The sequence below is a fragment of the Nerophis lumbriciformis genome, linkage group LG18 (genome assembly GCF_033978685.3).
Source record: "Nerophis lumbriciformis linkage group LG18, RoL_Nlum_v2.1, whole genome shotgun sequence".
NCBI lineage: Eukaryota > Metazoa > Chordata > Actinopteri > Syngnathiformes > Syngnathidae > Nerophis > Nerophis lumbriciformis.
The window spans coordinates 44842350-44862140 of NC_084565.2; the positions used below are offsets into that span (position 1 = coordinate 44842350).

Genomic DNA, 19791 nt, shown 5'->3' on the forward strand with positions numbered 1-19791 from the left:
TATATGTGTCCCCCCACACTTTATGTTACTCTTATATGTGTTCCCCCACACTTTGTTACTCTTATATGTGTCTCCCCACACTTTATGTTACTCTTACATGTGTTCCCCCACACTTTATGTTACTCTTATATGTGTTCCCCCCACACTTTATGTTACTCTTATATGTGTTCCCCCCACACTTTATGTTACTCTTATATGTGTTCCCCCACACTTTATGTTACTCTTATATGTGTTCCACCACACTTTATGTTACTCTTATATGTGTTCCCCACACTTTATTTTACTCTTATATGTGTTCCCCCACACTTTGTTACTCTTATATATGTTCCCCCACACTTTATGTTACTCTTATATGTGTTCCACCACACTTTGTTACTCTTATATGTGTTCCCCCACACTTTATGTACTCTTATATGTGTTCCCCCACACTTTATGTTACTCTTATATGTGTTCCCCCACACTTTATGTACTCTTATATGTGTTCCCCCACACTTTATGTTACTCTTATATGTGTTCCCCACACTTTATTTTACTCTTATATGTGTTCCCCCACACTTTGTTACTCTTATATATGTTCCCCCACACTTTATGTTACTCTTATATGTGTTCCCCCATACTTTATGTTACTCTTATATGTGTTCCACCCCACTTTGTTACTCTTATATGTGTTCCCCCCACACTTTATGTTACTCTTATATGTGTTCCCCCCACACTTTATGTTACTCTTATATGTGTTCCCCCACACTTTATGTTACTCTTATATGTGTTCCACCACACTTTATGTTACTCTTATATGTGTTCCCCCACACTTTATTATACTCTTATTTGTGTTCCCCCACACTTTATGTTACTCTTATATGTGTCCCCCCACACTTTATGTTACTCTTATATGTGTTCCCCCACACTTTATGTTACTCTTATATGTGTCCCCCACACTTTGTTACTCTTATATGTGTTCCCCCACACTTTATGTTACTCTTATATGTGTTCCCCCACACTTTATGTTACTCTTATATGTGTTCCCCCACACTTTATGTTTCCTCTTGTTTACTCGTCAAATTGATTGATATAATTCTGGTAACAAAACCAAGTCTTTCTATACAACCATATGAAATATTTGAGCTCTACACTCCCGTCCGGTAGGTGGCAGTAACGCAACCTACTGTGACGTTCTAAGCCAACGCTTGTTCTCGCGAGAATTCGTGTCGCGGCGAGATTGCCCTTGCTAAATCGGACATGGGCTACTGGGACTCTCCGGAGGGGACAAACTGTGTGGAGAAAACATGGATAACAACAAAGATGGCCACGGCTTTGGGTGAATATTCAACCATTTTCATAAAATCCTCGAAAAGCTCAGCGCTGATGAAAGGGCGTCGTGATCTTGTAGCTAATGCTAACGCTCTGAGCTAGCCGCTTAGCTCATTGCCACAATGACAACAAATGGTCTTCATTGTATATAACAACATTTTGACGGCTTTATTTCAATTAAATCTTACTATGTGTGTCATTAAGTGAAAAACATAAGTCATGATGTTTTTAAAACTTTTTTTTTATTTTTATTTTTTAGCTGCAAACAACAACAAGCCCATTACAACCAGTGGTGTTCAAAGTAAGGCGCCGGGGGCCAAGTCGGCACACTTTTTATTGGCCCTCGGCATATTATAAAAAGGTAAAAATAATTCAACAAGTTTAAGATATTACATTTAGATTTATTAGTCCCCGCTGGGGAAATTCATTTTCACTGCAGTACATTTAAACAATAGACGTTACACATCACGAAGAAAATAAGAAAAAGACATCATACATGACCAACACAATTTACAGGCTTGTCAGACAGGTCTGCGCTCGCTTCGCGTTTGGTGAAGAAGCCAGGTTAGTGTAAACAAAACAATGCAAATTAGCGTGCGTTACTGAATGAGATACCCAGATTGTACTTGAAAATAAAGAATGTGCTATTTACAATGTTAACTATGAACGATAAAACACTGAATATTGAAAATGTATGACCGTCACACCCCCTCTCCATCCACATGCATACCTGCCAACTACTCCGGTTTTCCTGTAATTAGTACGGTTTTCATCAACCTATTCCGGGTTACGGTTGCAGTGATAAAAAATACGGTTTTTCATTAATTAATTATTATTATTTTTTTAAAGTTTTATTCACGAAATCGCGTAACAACAATCACAATCGACACTGCTTCCCGTAACTTCCTATCGAGCCATTCTGAATGCCATGCGCGAGGCTATTTATAGCACCGCTGCCAAGCACGAGGCACCAGTTGCCATTGTTTCCAAACGAGCGAACGATCATGGAATCAGCCGGAGAAAAATCGCAAACGAGTCTTAAACCGAAAAGAAAACTGCAGTCATTCCGTGAAGAATATTCAAAAGCCTATCCGGGAATAATTATCCGTTCCAAAAAGGGTGAAAACTACGCGAATTGCACCTTGTGCAGACAAGATTTTTCGATCGGACACGGAGGAATTAGCGATGTAAAAGACCACGTTGGGACAAAAGAACACAAGTCTAATGCCGTTGCTAGCGATACAAGTGGAAAACTTTCAACGTTTTTCGGATTTTAGCCACAAAAAGGTAATGACACCAATGTTATCTATTGGAATTGTTTAGTACTGTTATACTGTTAAAAGTGTTTATACTATTTATGCTTTCAAGTCCAAGTTGAAGAAATCTTGTTAAATTTTGACAGCATAACTACCAAAATACAGAAGTATGTCCTTAATATTTTTGCAGTGCTATTTCTGTTGAAAAGTTCAAATGATTACATTAGAGATGTGATGTGCCACTTTTCAAGTGTCTGATGGCTTCAATTAATTTTCATTAATTTTTCATATTTTGAATTCTTTTGAAAGGCTTACAAAAAAACGACATTTGAATTGTAATTCCATGCTATTGACAGGACTATTAATTTTAATGAAGTTAGCTTACCATGTTTACAGTATGATAATTGTGATAGAAATGTGAATTTTAGGCACAGAATATTTTTTACAATTGAACAAGGCAGTAGATTATACAAGCTTGGACAGAAAGTTAATAATGACACCATTTTTTTTTTTTAATGGAATTGTTTAGTACTGTTTTACCATTTGTTTACTGTAAAAAGTGTTTATACTTTCAATGAACAAATTGAAGTCTTGTGAAAGGTTGACAGGATAACTGGCATTAACTGTCAAAATAATTTCAAACTATTGAAGTTAGCTTACAGAATAAACATGCCAATCAACCCATATGATTTTTGCTGTAATATTTTTGTTTTGAAAAGTCACTGTGACTGATAGAAAAGTGATGGTTTTAGCAACATTTTAACCTGTCTGAATGCTAATAATCATTTTGCGTCGGGGGGCGAAGCCTGAACCCCCCACCAGGACTTTGTCCTGGACCTACCGGGGCCTGCGGCCCCTGGACCCTGGCTACTAGGTTTTTCTGATTTCAAAAGTTGGCAGGTATGCAATAGACGTTACACATCACGAAGAAAATAAGAAAAAGACATCATACATGACCAACACAATTTACAGGCTTGTCAGACAGGTCGGCCGGGCCTGCTGTTTAGGGCAAGTCTGCGCTCGCTTCACATTTGGTGAAGAAGCCAGGTTAGTGTAAACAAAACAATGCAAAATAGCGTGCGTTACTGAATGAGATACCCAGATTGTACTTGAAAATAAAGAATGTGCTATTTACAATGTTAACTATGAACGATAAAACACTGAATATTGAAAATGTATGACCGTCACACCCCCTCTCCATCCACATGTCAACAAAAATACAAGAAACACAGCGAAATATGAACTTTAAGGGTAAAAAAAACCCCACCTACAATCTGATGTATGTGAAATATCAGTAAGCTTTAGAACTTTGTTGTAAAAATCTCCTTCCGCGTCTGTCCCTGACACCCACATTTCAGGCTCTGGAAACACTCTGTGGAAACGCTCCCCACCCACATTATTCCACCGCTGCAGGCTTAGCTGTGTTGATGTTTTGTGTTGTCAGGCCTGGTGGGTACGGCGTACCACATGGTGGCTTACGAGCCTGAAACGGCAATGGAGGGTCTACAACGGGCAGGCAACAACACTGTCACAATGGGTAAGTTACCATGGATACGTCCTCTGGTGGTCACGTAACGTCTAAACGCACTCATTGAGGATGTCGTCGTTTCCAGCCACGATGGGCGCCATCTTCGGCATGGTAACGTGTCTCACTGCGCAGGCTCGCGAGTCTCCGGACGACCCGGTGAACTACTTTGTAGGGGGCTGCGCTTCTGGAATCTTCCTGGGAGCTAAGAGTAAGTAGCAGCAAAATGAGTTTTGTTTGCTTGTCAAGTGGACTAGTGACTTTGCCCCAGGCCAAGCAAAATTTTATTTGGAGGAAACCCCCCTGATCAAAAAAATTCCACACTTTTACTGTAAATTTCGGAATATAAACCGCTACTTTTATCCCCAGGCTTTGAACCCTGCGGTTTACAAAACAGTGTGGCTATCTTTTTGATTTTTTGCTAGTGGCCATAATGATTTGTGTTCAATAGAACCCAAGCAGACACTAAAATGGTATGTTGTCGTTTGTGCTATGGCGCCATCATTTGGACGTGTTCGCTCAATGCAGATGTTAAAAGTTGAAAATGTAAAACCTTCCAAAGAATTTTTGATTCTTCATTCGTCACTCCAAAGCAATGTGTGCAATTTTTTTTACAATATAACTAAAACAGTTCATACTTATGAGATAGGTAGAAAATGGATGGATGGGGAAACCGTCCCATGTACGATGTCTGTGGGCGTGATTTCATGCATAATTTGTACGTGCTATCGTAATGTCCTCAAGCTAGCGTTCTTAGCATTAGCAAATATGCTAACACGTTTACAAGTGTCTCTGTTAGTATTAACTTAGTGGCATTATTTTTGTATTGTTTCACAAATTCCTCCATAAATTCACCAAAACGTCTCCGTGGACTTAATGAGTCTGGTTAGCTGATTGGAGAGCTAGCTTTCGCAGCTAGTGAGTTCATGATGATGACTTTTGCTTTGTTTGATCAGCCGTTTTACTGCCGAGTATACACCGTTTGTAAACATTTAATTAAGGTATGTAATTGTTGTTTCTGTGTAATTAACTAATTCCATCCATCCATTTTCTACCGCTTATTCCCTTCGGGGTCGCGGGGGACGCTGGAGCCTATCTCAGCTACAATCGGGCGGAAGGCGGGGTACATCCTGGACAAGTCGCCACCTCATCGCAGGGCCAACACAGATAGACAGACAACATTCACACTCACATTCACACACTAAGGACCATTTAGTGTTGCCAATCAACCTATCCCCAGGTGCATGTCTTTGGAGGTGGGGGGGGCCTATCCCCAGGTGCATGTCTTTAGAGGTGGGAGGGGCCTATCCCCAGGTGCATGTCTTTGGAGGTGGGAAGAAGCCGGAGTACCCGGAGGGAATCCACGCAGTCACGGGAAGAACATGCAAACTCCACACAGAAAGATTCTGATTTGAACTCACAACTACTCAGGACCTTTGTATTGTGAGGCAGACGCACTAACCCAGTGGTTCTCAAACTTTTTTTGTCATCCCCCACTTTGGACAAGGGGGAGTTTTCAAGCCCCACCTGCCCCCATCACCCCAACAGAGCGCTAATGCCAAACTTTAACATTTTCAAATTTATTGAACATCAAGTTGTATACATTCAAACTCAATAACATAAAATAACATCAAGTTCAATAATAAATAAAATAACTGTGCAGTTGTGGTATAACTTGCATCAAGTTCAATAATAAATAAAATAACTTCTATCAAGTTCAATAATAAATAAAACAAAAGTGTTATAACTTGCATCAAGTTCAATAATAAATCAAAAAAAGTGTTATAACTTGCATCAAGTTCAATAATAAATCAAAAAAAGTGTTATAACTTGCATCAAGTTCAATAATAAATCAAAAAAAGTGTTATAACTTGCATCACGTTCAATAATAAATCAAAAAAAGTGTTATAACTTGCATCAAGTTCAATAATAAATCAAATAACTTGCATCAAGTTCAATAATAAATCAAAAAAAGTGTTAACTTGCATCACGTTCAATAATAAATCAAAAAAGTGTTATAACTTGCATCAAGTTCAATAATAAATCAAATAACTTGCATCAAGTTCAATAATAAATCAAAAAAAGTGTTATAACTCGCATCAAGTTCAATAATAAATCAAACAAAAGTGTTATAACTTGCATCAAGTTCAATAATAAATCAAAAAAAGTGTTATGACTTGCATCAAGTTCAATAATAAATCAAAAAAAGTGTTATAACTTGCATCAAGTTCAATAATAAATAAAAAAAAGTGTTATAACTTGCATCAAGTTCAATAATAAATTAAAAAAAGTGTTATAACTTGCATCAAGTTCAATAATAAATCAAATAACTTGCATCAAGTTCAATAATAAATAAAATAAAAGTGCCACTTTGCAATCTTTGCAAAAAAAAAAAGGAGGAGCTATGCATTTGGCAAGACAGGGCAAGTGACAGCACTTTCCCCCAGGAGAGCCACCTTGCTTCACTGTGAAATAGCACTGCTGTATGATCAGCTCCCATTTCCTCACACAGTGCAGAGAACAGTCGCACTTTCAGTGGTCGTGTTTTGATCAAATTTACCGCGCTCACAACATCTGTTAAAACCTCATTGAGTTCGGGGCTGAGCTGTTTCCCGGTGAATGACAGTGTGTGCCCGTCAGATTTTTGTTTCTCTGCAGGCGCTGGCTCTGGCTCGACGACCTTTGAGGTGCGAGTCACAAATGTATATATTTGTGTAATTGTGGTCCACACATTAGCCTGCTACCCATCCGCGCGAAAGTTTGTTCCGCTTAGCCCCGCCCCCATTAGTTACTGTTGCTATGTCTGTCAAACTTTCGCTCCTACCGAGAAATTTAAAGCCTACAGTAAAAATAAGTACCGGTAATTTCCATTTATTTATATAGCGGATTTCACAGACAGAATCACAAAGTGATTTACAGTGTGTATAGAAAATGAAAGCATAGTAAAAAAAAAATATCTAAGAATATAATAATAAAAAAAATGTTTTAAAGTGAAATTTCCTCCCGTTCCTCGCGCCCCACCTGTCATGTCTCTATTCCCCACCAGTGGGGCGCGCCCCACACTTTGAGAAACGCTGCACTAACCCCTCTTCCACCGTGCTGCCATTAACTCATTCCACAACTCATATATCTGAGGCTTATAATCCAGTGTGGCGAATATATGAGAATGTTTTTTTCCTTTTAAAATTTAGTGGGTGCGCTCTATAGTCCGGAAAATACTGTGCTTTTTTTAATCAAACAAATTAATGGGGGGGGGGAACCTTTTACTGGCGCTTCTTCACTCAAAACGGGTGTTCACAGTGACATCATGACCACACCCCTGAGCACACCGTGTCTCATTAAGTTACATCCTGTTTAATTAGCTCCTTTGCAAATGCATCTTGATAGCATAAATAATTGTGTGTAATATATATATGTGTGTGTGTGTGTGTGTGTGTGTGTGTGTGTGTGTGTGTGTGTGTGTGTGTGCAGCCCACAATGCCGCGACTGGCACGATGGCGTGTTTGGCTCTGGGAACGCTGGGCTACTTTTCCAAAGCGGCCAAAAAGGAAAACTGGGCTATTCTCAGTTCCCCCAAATTTTGAAGAAATTGTGCACATGTAACTTGATGTTGTGAATAAAGAGTCTGATTTAATAAAGTTCTTTATGAGAAAGAAATCTGCTCGCGTGACGCTTCTTGCAAATTTGCGCCGACGACTCGACGCTCCTGGCGTGTGCTGCCCTCGGACAGGGTAAGTAGCAGGAAGTGATGTCATCACTGTTCAACACTTGCCTGCTGACTTGACTACACAATGACTAATTATTAATCTCGCACGCACAAGACGGCATCGGCTGTGACTACCCTCGCTCGGACTGGAAGAACTGGAACAACATGTCTACTACGCTTCCCCAAGGTCTGTGGAAGTTCTCTTTTTTTGGGGTGGGGGGGAAGGTGTTGCGATGAGGACCTTAAAAGAGGACCGTCGGTTCTGCTTGAGTTTGAGCTTTGTGGTCTCAGCTGAACTAAGCTTCATTCTTGGCTTGAGAGGGTGATGATGTTCAATGTCACATTGGACCATGCATGCATGTCTGAAGAACATCTCAGGGATGTTTCATGGCAAGTGGCAGTTGAAACTTTTGCATCCCTGTGTTGTGTATTCTTAGTCTGTCCTGTAAAATGACTTTTAAAGTGTTTTATTTACAACATAAAAATGAACCTTTCACCGGCCTTTAAAACACACTCCGCCATGATAATGGTTTATGACCTATTGATTGGTGGTTATCCTCGTTGGGAAACACAGTCCAAGCTGCCTGCTTATCTTTTCTTCTCATATCAGATAGCGGTACACTAAAGAACATCCCATGTCCTTTATTATATTATGCCCTCCATTATGCCCACAATAGTCCAAACATATTTTGATGGAGACAAAATCAACTTCTCCCAAGTGGTGCTCAAGCACCTGCTCTTTTGCCCTGCATGGAACTCTCCTCCCCTTGGAGGAGAGTTCCATTTGATTAGCAACTTATAAAATCCAACCCTAGTAATATTTGTTTAATTTTACATTTATTTGTCACATGGGACAATCACATACCTGCCAACTACTCCGGTTTTCCCGTAATTAGTACGGTTTTCATCAACCTATTCCGGGTTACGGTTGCAGTGATAAAAAATACGGTTTTTCATTAATTAAAAGAATTTTTTTTTTTTTAAGTTTTATTCACGAAATCGCGTAACAACAATGACAATCGACACTGCTTCCCGTAACTTCCTATCGAGCCATTCCGAATGCCATGCGCGAGGCTATTTATAGCACCGCTGCCAAGCACGAGGCACCAGTTGCCATTGTTTCCAAACGAGCGAACGATCATGGAATCAGCCGGAGAAAAATGGCAAACGAGTCTTAAACCGAAAAGAAAACTGCAGTCATTCCGTGAAGAATATTCAAAAGCCTATCCGGGAATAATTATCCGTTCCAAAAAGGGTGAAAACTATGCGAATTGCACCTTGTGCAGACAAGATTTTTCGATCGGACACGGAGGAATTAGCGATGTAAAAGACCACGTTGGGACAAAAAAACACAAGTCTAATGCCGTTGCTAGCGATACAAGTGGAAAACTGTCAACGTTTTTCGGATTTTAGCCACAAAAAGGTAATGACACCAATGTTATCTATTGGAATTGTTTAGTACTGTTATACTGTTAAAAGTGTTTATACTATTTATGCTTTCAAGTCCAAGTTGAAGAAATCTTGTTAAATGTTGACAGCATAACTACCAAAATACAGAAGTATGTCCTTAATATATTTGCAGTGCTATTTCTGTTGAAAAGTTCAAATGATTACATTAGAGATGTGATGTGCCACTTTTCAAGTGTCTGATGGCTTAAATTAATTTTCATTAATTTTTCATATTTTGAATTCTTTTGAAAGGCTTACAAAAAAACTACATTTGAATTGTAATTCCATGCTATTGACAGGACTATTAATTTTAATGAAGTTAGCTTACCATGTTTACAGTATGATAATTGTGATAGAAATGTGAATTTTAGGCACAGAATATTTTTTACAATTGAACAAGGCAGTAGATTATACAAGCTTGGACAGAAAGTTAATAATGACACCAATTGTTTTTTAATGGAATTGTTTAGTACTGTTTTACCATTTGTTTACTGTAAAAAGTGTTTATACTTTCAATTAACAAATTGAAGTCTTGTGAAAGGTTGACAGGATAACTGGCATTAACTGTCAAAATAATTTCAAACTATTGAAGTTAGCTTACAGAATAAACATGTCAATCAACCCATATGATTTTTGCTGTAATATTTTTGTTTTGAAAAGTCACTGTGACTGATAGAAAAGTGATGGTTTTAGCAATCAACATTGATGAACATACAGTACAGGCCAAAAGTTTGGACACACCTTCTAATTTCAATGCGTTTTATTTTTTTTCATGACCATTCACCTTGTAGATTGTCACTGAATGCATCAAAACTATGACACTTGTGAAGTGAAAACCATTTCAGGTGACTACCTCTTGAAGCTCATGGAGAGAATGCAACAGTGACGTGCGGTGAGGTTGATGACTGGTGAGGCACTGACTTCATCACAGTCAGATTTATAAACATATGAACCCTAAAGAGTATCTTATTCACCATTTGATTGGCAGCAGTTAACGGGTTATGTTTAAAAGCTCATACCAGCATTCTTCCCTGCTTGGCACTCAGCATCAAGGCTTGGAATTGGGGGTTAAATCACCAAAAATGATTCCCGGGCGCGGCGCCGCTGCTGCCCACTGCTCCCCTCACCTCCCAGGGGGTGAACAAGGGGATGGGTCAAATGCAGAGGACAAATTTCATTACACCTAGTGTGTGTGTGACAATCATTGCTACTTTAACTTAACTTTAACTTTACACATACAAACTGTAGCACACAAAAAAGCACATTTAATAAAAAAAAACGTTATTATGGTCTTACCTTTACTTATAAATGAAGTCCACAACTAAAGCCCTCACTTAAACTTTCCACGTGCAAGATTGAATCTATTTAAAAAAGTGTAACCGAGGGTTTATAAATGTGGCCTATACTGTATGAAACTACAAAATAACAAACACGGAGGCTCCAGTTTACACGAGGACCACTTTATTTACCTTCTTTCAAAAACCTCCGCTCCACTCCATGTCATCACTTCCGCTCTTAGCGCCTTCAAAATAAGAGTTCAAGGCATATACTGTATAACAGCGCATAACAGGAACTTAACATCTCAAAGAGAAAAGCCCATAAAATAGGTTACAAAAGTTATTTAATAAGAAGCCAAAAAGTGCAAAAACAATAATGTTCGTGTTGGAGGAGTTGTGAATTAGATACACCTGCAGTCTGCAGGTGTACCTAATGTTGTGGCCCTGCAGTCATTCACAACTCCTCCAACACGAACATAATTGTTTTTGCACTTTTTGGCTTCTTATGAAATAACTTTTTTAAATAGATTCAATCTTGCACGTGGAAAGTTTAAGTGTGGGCTTTAGTTGATATAACAATTCTACGGCGGGGGTGCAGGAGGCGGGATTACTGGAGCCTCAGCCAGTGCGTCTTTTGCAGCCGTTTTATGATCGCTAAGCACAAGAAATACGTTACACACATACAGTTGTTGACAAAATACACTGTACATTATATACCTCAGCTAACTAAACTATGGAAATGTATAATATAGTTCATATAGCAATACAGTCTCACTGCACAGCAGGCCAGCAGTTAGCCGAGTCCGGAATCCATGTTGAGGCACTGAGTGACGTGCCTCAACTGGTTGCTGTTCACCGCACCGTCTCTTCTCAGTATTTGAATGGGAAATGTGAAAATTCAGCGATTTTGAATAAAAATAATCTAAAACTGGTGAAGTTAAATGGAAAATAACTTTATAGTATAATCACTGGCTACATATAACAATTTTATTTATTTATTTATTTTTTACATTTTTTTTCTTTCCATGATGGCAGGTGAGGCCCCGCCTCACCTGCCTCTAGTGACTGCACGTCACTGATATATACATATGTGTATATATATATATACATATGTATATATATATACATAGGTGTATATATATATATATATATATATACATACATATGTATGTATATATATACATATGTATATATATATTATAAACATACATATATATATACATACCTATGTATGTATGTGTATATATATATATATATATATATACATACATACGGTATATATATATATATGTATGTGTATATATATATGTATGAATATATATATATATATGTATGTATGTATGTGTATATATATATATATGTATGTGTATATATATATATATATATATATATATATATATATATATATATATATATATATATACATATGTATGTATATATTATAAACATATATATATATATACATACATATGTATGTATATATTATAAACATATATATATATATATATGTTTATATATATATACATATCAGCCGGGCATTGTTTTCTTGAAACAAATACATGTGTCTAAATATGGCCGAGGACATGCATTATTGTGGGTTTCCTGGACGTCATCTTCATCACGAAAGGAAAAATCTAATCCACCCATCCATCCATTTTCTACCGCTTATTCCCTTCGGGGTCGCGGGGGGCGCTGGAGCCTATCTCAGCTACAATCGGGCGGAAGGCGGGGTACACCCTGGACAAGTCGCCACCTCATTGCAGGGCCAACACAGATAGACAGACAACATTCACACACTAGGGACCATTTAGTGTTGCCAATCAACCTATCCCCAGGTGCATGTCTTTGGAGGTGGGAGGAAGCCGGAGTGCCCGGAGGGAACCCACGCAGTCACGGGGAGAACATGCAAACTCCACACAGAAAGATCCCGAGCCTGGGATTGAACCCCAGACTACTCAGAACCTTCGTATTGTGAGGCAGACGCACTAACCCCTCTTCCACCGTGCTCCATTTGCCATTTTCAAGCATGTTTTTTAGAGTGGTCAGCTTGAAGCGTCCCTCTGTCTCCGACTCCATCGTCGTCATGTGACATGAGTGCGCGTCCGTTATGATTTTACTTCCTGGTTTTAATGACCCGCCTTATCTTGCCTCTGATTGGCCGGCCTGTAATGTTTCGCCCTAACCTCCGCCAATTGTGACTCATCATACCAACACCAACCTCATGGATGTTCTCATTCATCCAGGTCATTGGATTGTCTCTCTTTTTTTTGTTTGTGCTTTTTCTCTCTTTGTAGCTTGTAGCTTTGATGTAAGCGGTATAGCTCGGTTGGTAGAGTGGCCGTGCCAGCAACTTGAGGGTTGCAGGTTCGATCCCCGCTTCCGCCATCCTAGTCACTGCCGTTGTGTCCTTGGGCGAGACACTTTACCCACCTGCTCCCAGTGCCACCCACACTGGTTTAAATGGAACTTAGATATTGGGTTTCACTATGTAAAGCGCTTTGAGTCACTAGAGAAAAAGCGCTATATAAATATACTTCACTACTTCACTAAGCTATGTGGTTCTAAAAATAGCTAAGCTACAGGATTCACTACTCGTTCAAAAAGTAGTGAAGCTACCGCCAAGCTGCTGGTAAATGTAGTTAAGCTCCATAGCTCCGCTACAGTTGCTTGTTACTAGTACCCATCACTGAGTACATCATTACTTTTCCTATGTAAGCATAGACATTTTGGCATATTTAAATATTGGAACAATTCTTGAGCCACACCTTCAAATTGCCTTTAAAACTTGCACAACTGGAATGTTCCCTGACAGAGAGAGGTGTACTTTCTTTAGAAATATCACATTTTGTCCAAAAGAGGTAGCTCACAGTTCCCTCTAGCAGTGGTTCCAGTTGGGTTATTGGAGGAGTGAAAGGGGGCCACAAAAAGCCGAGGGGGCCAGTATAGAACTTTGTGGAATGCCATTCTTGGTTGTTTGGGAAAAATATGACACGTCTTGTCGCAGCCAGCAGCTCCGCCGTCCCCACGGCAACGTCTCCCAGTCTAATTGGCTTGGAGGCTGCGGACATAGCCGTGGTGGTGATCTACCTACTTCTGGTCATGGCCGTCGCTATCTGGGTGAGTCAACCAAATGTCTTGGATCATCTCATGTCGCCAGATCGGGAGGATGGTGACCCCCACGATGTCCTTCTTTTTGTCTTCAGGCATCAGTGAGGGCCAACGGCACCACGGTGGGGGGTTACTTCCTGGCAGGGCGCTCCATGACCTGGTGGCCCGTAAGTCTGTGTTCAGATGTTCTTGTCTCCAAGAACGCGTCCACTACGATCCCGCAGGACGCCGTTGGACATGTCAATCGCTCATCAGTGTCCGACACTCTTTAGGTCGGAACCTCTCTGATGTCCAGTAACATCGGAAGCTCGTCGTTTATCATGCTAGGGGGGACGGCGGCGGCAGGAGGCATCGCTGTGTCTAGCTTTGAGTTGAACGTAAGGAAGTAGGCCTGGTCCTCCTTCTACAGTCACTCTTATAAATGTGTGTGAGTTGATTTTTGTGTGTGTGTGTAGGCGACATGCTCCGTGGTGGCTCTGGGATGGGTCTTCATCCCGGTCTACATTGCAGCCGGGGTGGTGACCTTGCCGGAATACCTGGCCAAGCGCTTTGGAGGACGCCGGATACAAATCTACATGTCGGTCCTCTCCCTGTTTCTCTACATCTTCACCAAAATATCTGTAGGACACACACACACACACACACACACACACACACACTGAAAGACTGTGTTAACATGTTGCAAATGCCGTGTGTTTGTGTGTCTCCCAGACTGAGCTCTTCTCAGGAGCGTTGTTCATCAAAGTTTCCCTCGGTTGGGATCTCTACTGGTCCACAGGAGTCTTGTTGTTGATCACTGCGGTGTACACTGTGGCAGGTACACACACACACACGCACACACACACACACACACACACACACACACACACACACACACACACACACACACACACACACACACACACACACACTTGTATTTGTTACCTTCTTGAGACCTGAGAAAAATGCCTCCCTCTTTAGGACCAGCCTTTCTAGATATATAAAGAAGTGTATTTACAACATTAATAATATATACATACTATGCACGTATAAAAAAGCTTGTTGTGAAAAATGAGTTGGAATTTCACAAGAAAAACTTAGAATTTTGGCAGTATTATAATAAAAGTTGTAATTTTACTCAACGCCAGTCAAAATTTTACAAGAAAAACTGAATATTTGTGCAATATTATGATAAAAGTGGAATTTTACTCAGTAAAAGTCACAATTTTACAAGAAAAGCTTAACATTTTGGCAATTTTATGAAAAGAGTCGTAATTTTACTGGACAAAAGTCACAATTTTATAAGAAAACCTTAAACTTTTGGCAATATTTGAACAATAATCGGAATTTCACTAATTTTACTCCAAAAATGTCACCATTTTACAAGAAAATTGGCAATATTGTGATAAAAGTCTGATTTTTTTTAATGGCAATTTTGCATTGAAAAGTAATTATTTTACATTAAAAAGTATTAATTTTTTTAGAAAATATTGCAATATTACAGAAACAGAAAAAATTGGAAATTGTAGAAAAAAAAAGTCGACACATTGTGAGAAAAAGACTGCTTTTAGTTAATTGATTTTTATTTTTTTGTTTGTAATTGGTTTTTAATCTTCATTATTTACTTCAAGTTATTACAGGATGTCTCTATATACATACTTATTTGTTTTATTAATTTTGGCCAAAGGGGGCGCATTTCAAATTGTTACCCACAAATGTTATTTCATATGTTGACCAGAGGGGGGAGCACTTCAAATTTTTACACACACTTGTTATTTCATATGTTGACCAGAGGGGTAACACTTCAATTTTTTACACACACTTGTTTCATATGTTGACCAGAGGGGGAGCACTTCAAATGTTTACACGCACTTGTTATTTCATATGTTGACCAGAGGGGGAGCACTTCAAATGTTTACACACACTTGTTATTTCATATGTTGACCAGAGGGGGAACACTTCACACACACACACACACACACACACATTCTTGTATTTCTTACCTTTTTGAGACCTCCAAAAAATGCCTCCCTCTTTAGGACCACCCTTTTTAGATATATAAAGATGTGTATTTACAACATTAATAATATATACATACTATGCAAATAATTTAAAAAAAGCGTGTTGTGAAAAATGAGTTGGAATTTCACAAGAAAAAGGTCACAATTTCACAAGAAAAATGTTGGCAGTATTATAATAGAAGTCGTCATTTTACTCAACGCAAGTCAAAATTTTACAAGAAAAACTGAACTTTTGTCCAATATTATGATACAAGTTGGAATTTTACTCAATAACAGTCGCAATTTTATGAAAAGAGTCGTCATTTTACTCGACAAAAGTCACAATATTATAATAATAATCGGAATTTTACTTGGCAAAATTATGACAAAAGTTATCATTTTACTCAAGAAATGTCACTATTATACAAGAACAACAAAAACTATTGGCAATATTGTGATACAATTCTGAATTTTATTTGACAAATAATAAATGAATAAATGATAAATGGGTTATACTTGTATAGCGCTTTTCTACCTTCAAGGTACTCAAAGCGCTTTGACAGTATTTCCACATTCACCCATTCACACACACATTCACACACTGATGGCGGGAGCTGCCATGCAAGGCGCTAACCAGCAGCCATTTTGCATTAAAAGTAATAATTTTACAAGAAAATATTGCAATATTAGAGAAACAGAAATTGTTCCTAATTTTATAAGAAAAAAGTTGACACATTGTGAGAAAAAGACTGCTTTTAGTTCATTTATATATATATATATATATTTTTTGTGTGTAATTGTTTTTTAATCTTCATTATTTACTTCAAGTTATTACAGTATGTCTCTATATACATATTTTTTATTTATTTTTTAATACATTTTGGCTAAATGTGGTGCATTTCAATTTCTTACACACTTGTTATTTCATATGTTGGCCAGAAAAATCCCTCCTTTTTGGGACCCTCATTTTGATGGATTTGACCAAATGAGACATTCTCTATTAGATGCAATGGTTTTCCGTATTGGGACCATGATTTTGGTCCTAACTTTTTCACCGGCCCTCATATGGAAGATACTTTTCCTTGTTGGTGTCTCAAGAAGGGTGGAAATACAAGAACACATACACACTAGACAGAATAAAATGGCCATTCATTCATCCATTTTCTACCGCTCATCCCTCTCAGAGTCACGGTGTGGGCTGGAGCCCAAATCGCCACCTCTTCGCAGGGCCAACAGACAGACAAACATTCACACTACACACTAGGGACAATTTAGCATGGCCAATCAACCTATCACCAGGTGCATGTCGTTACAGTTACTAATTACATATTCATTGTAAGGTGTTGCTGTAAATAAATAGAGGTACAGAACAAGACATTTCATAGCAGGCCATGAAATGATGTGACATTTTTTGTAAGAACGTGTATTATTTACTAATAAGAGACCAACACCTTTAAATGTGTATTAAATACGTTTACAGGACTGTACAAATAAAAAAAACCTGTTCTAAAATACACACCAATAAAATACTACATTTATTATATTTACACTTAACCGTCTCGCCTCTATAAGTACCAGTAGACTGGACAAACTAGTTCCCTCTAGGTTAAAGCTATTATCAGACATATCTGATGAAAAATTCTTACAAAGTATGCCAATAAATAGATATGATCAAAAATAGCATCAATCTCACAGAGATTCCCCGCGCCATTTTGAGAGGTAATGAGCTAACCAGACAACAACAAGAACCAGAATCTTATGTTTTTGAGCCCGAACACAAAGAGGATAAGCAATAAGTTTTAGAAACCGAGTGCTAAACGGATGGAGCTTTAGTGTAACACTATAGCAATAGCAGCATTGCTAAGTGCTAAACATACAATGATAAACCATCATAAAACAAACACTTACTGTAATATTTGTGTCATGACTAGGACTTTGACGTGGTTTGTTCTCCCGTGGTGCAAATGAGCATTTGGACCAGACATGGCGTGAAGGTGAAGACATTTTTTTTTATTTTACACTAACAAAAGGAACAAAAGGCGCGCTCAAGGCGGATGTACAAACTTGACTAATGAAAACAAAAGACTTGCACGGGGGCAAAAAACTATGAACAATTAAACAAAACACTAACTGTGGCATGAATCGAAACAAAACTTACTTGGCATGGACATGAAGTGCGCAGCGGAGGACAGAGTGTGACAGGGGGCATAAATGCGGGGTGAGGTCGTCAGGCCGAACAACAGAAAATGAATGAACTTAAATACTATGGACATGATTAGTGAAAGCAGGTGCGTGACTCAAAACGTGAAACAGGTGCGTGACGTGACAGGTGAAAACTAATGGTTGCTATGGTGACCAGACAAGGAAGTGAAAAGACAGAAACTAAACAAAACATGACTTAAAACAAAACATGATAATACAGACATGACAATTTGTTACTCTCGCTGGGACGCTCACAAAGTTCTGTTTAGATAAGGATTAAAAATTGCAATTGCAAGTGCTAAACATACAATGATAAACCATCGTAAAACAAACACTTACTGTAATATTTGTTACTCTCGCTGGGACGCTCATAAAGTTCTGTTTAGATAAGGATTAAAAATTGCGATTGCAAGTGCTAAACATACAATGATAAACCATCATAAAACAAACACTTTCTGTAATATTTGTTACTCTCGCTGGGACGCTCACAAAGTTCTGTTTAGATAAGGATTAAAAATTGCAATCCTCACAAAGGGTTAAAAAAGAAAAAGGTGCCGCAACAAGCATCTTTTTTCCATCTTGGGGATGACAAATTTGAGCAGTCTGTCGGTCCATGGCCACATTTGTCTGCTACCAGGTGAGAGATGCATGAATTATAATCTAGAATTGACTTTCAACAAGTTTGAGAGCAAGCAGAAGCAGCCGTCGTCAACAATATCAGCTAAAATAGTCCGTCTGCGTTAGGGCTTATAATAACAATATCACTCATATTTCGTTCATTTTCAGGTTCGGACATGTAAATGGAGTATTGTTGGTGCTTTCTGGATGTTTTTAGAGAGTATAATTTAGATGTTTTTAGATAGTATAATGAGTGTGATAGAGGACCCTCGATCTGTTGACTCAATTGTTAGCTATTTATTTACGGTTTCCAGTGCATAAAATAAGCCAAGCATACTGTATGTGTCTTGTCTCACATAAGGATTGTGAATAATGAACAGCACATCTGTTCCAGATTTTTGCTTTTTTTTTTCCAGTATGACTGATCTGATAATATGGTCAGAGTGCAGAAGCATTCCCATTGGGATGACATTCTCCGGAAATTCCCGAAAGTATTCGGAGGGGAATATTCAAAATGGCTGACTGAATTTGTGGCATCTTGTGATGTTTCGATGGTGTTTTCACATTCTTTGCAGATTGTAAATACAATTGGATATGGTTTAATGCAGTGGTCCCCAACCACCGGTCCGTGACGCATTTGCTACCGGGCCGCACAGAAACATTAATTGATAAACTAACACATTTTCTCCAACTTAACTTGTGTCTGTCCCACTAAACACAGCAATACGCTTGTTTATAGATGTATATTACAACTCCTGACAGGAAGTCACCATTTCTTATAATACATTATTGGACATTAATGAACATATACAATTTTAATGTGTCAGGTTGTAGCCAAAGGCTAATTTCCATCTGCAGGGTCCTTGTATATAGCTGGGGTTCTTAACCTGTTTGACCTCACCCACTCCAATATTAACACTGAATGAGTCATCTTACTCTTGATTTTGATCATATTCAATAAAACAAAAATATCTGACCTACCTTGTAAAATTATATAAAAGCATGAGTTAATAACAAAGATTTAATTATTAATTTAACAAATAAACCTTAGGCTTAGGTCAGACTGATTAGACAAAATACATTTACATACAATATACAGTATGTTATGCTAAAATAAATTAACTAAATTAATAATACATATGTTTTTTAACTAAACTGTCATAAAAATTAAAGTGCAAATGAAAATACCACTTTAGTCATAATTTTTGCGCTTAAGACATTTTCTCTATGACTTTCACTCTGGTTGTTTTATAACAGGGGTGCTCATTACGTCGATCGCGATCTACCGGTCGATCTCGGAGGGTGTGTCAGTCGATCACCAGCCAGGCATTAAAAAAATAGTCCTAAAAATGAGCGATCATAA

At 38.4% G+C, this 19791-nt stretch overlaps 2 protein-coding genes across 2 annotated transcripts in view; both read left to right on the forward strand.

The window, feature by feature from the left end:
* The first annotated feature begins 1154 nt into the window (after nt 1-1154).
* On the forward strand, nt 1155-7746 carry ndufa11 (NADH:ubiquinone oxidoreductase subunit A11). Its single transcript, XM_061978466.1, has 4 exons — nt 1155-1315; nt 4009-4101; nt 4178-4300; nt 7561-7746. Exons 1-4 carry the CDS (start codon nt 1237-1239, stop codon nt 7671-7673), a joined length of 408 nt encoding a protein of 135 aa, XP_061834450.1. The 5' UTR covers nt 1155-1236; the 3' UTR covers nt 7674-7746.
* A 66-nt stretch (nt 7747-7812) lies between these two features.
* Nucleotides 7813-19791, forward strand: part of slc5a9 (solute carrier family 5 member 9) — a 32128-nt gene continuing 20149 nt past the window's right edge. Inside the window, exons 1-6 of the mRNA XM_061978465.2 lie at nt 7813-7982; nt 13526-13638; nt 13725-13796; nt 13902-14006; nt 14085-14249; nt 14341-14446. Coding sequence (XP_061834449.1) covers nt 7961-7982; nt 13526-13638; nt 13725-13796; nt 13902-14006; nt 14085-14249; nt 14341-14446 — 583 coding nt within the window. The 5' untranslated portion in view covers nt 7813-7960. The remainder of the gene's footprint in view (nt 7983-13525; nt 13639-13724; nt 13797-13901; nt 14007-14084; nt 14250-14340; nt 14447-19791) is intronic.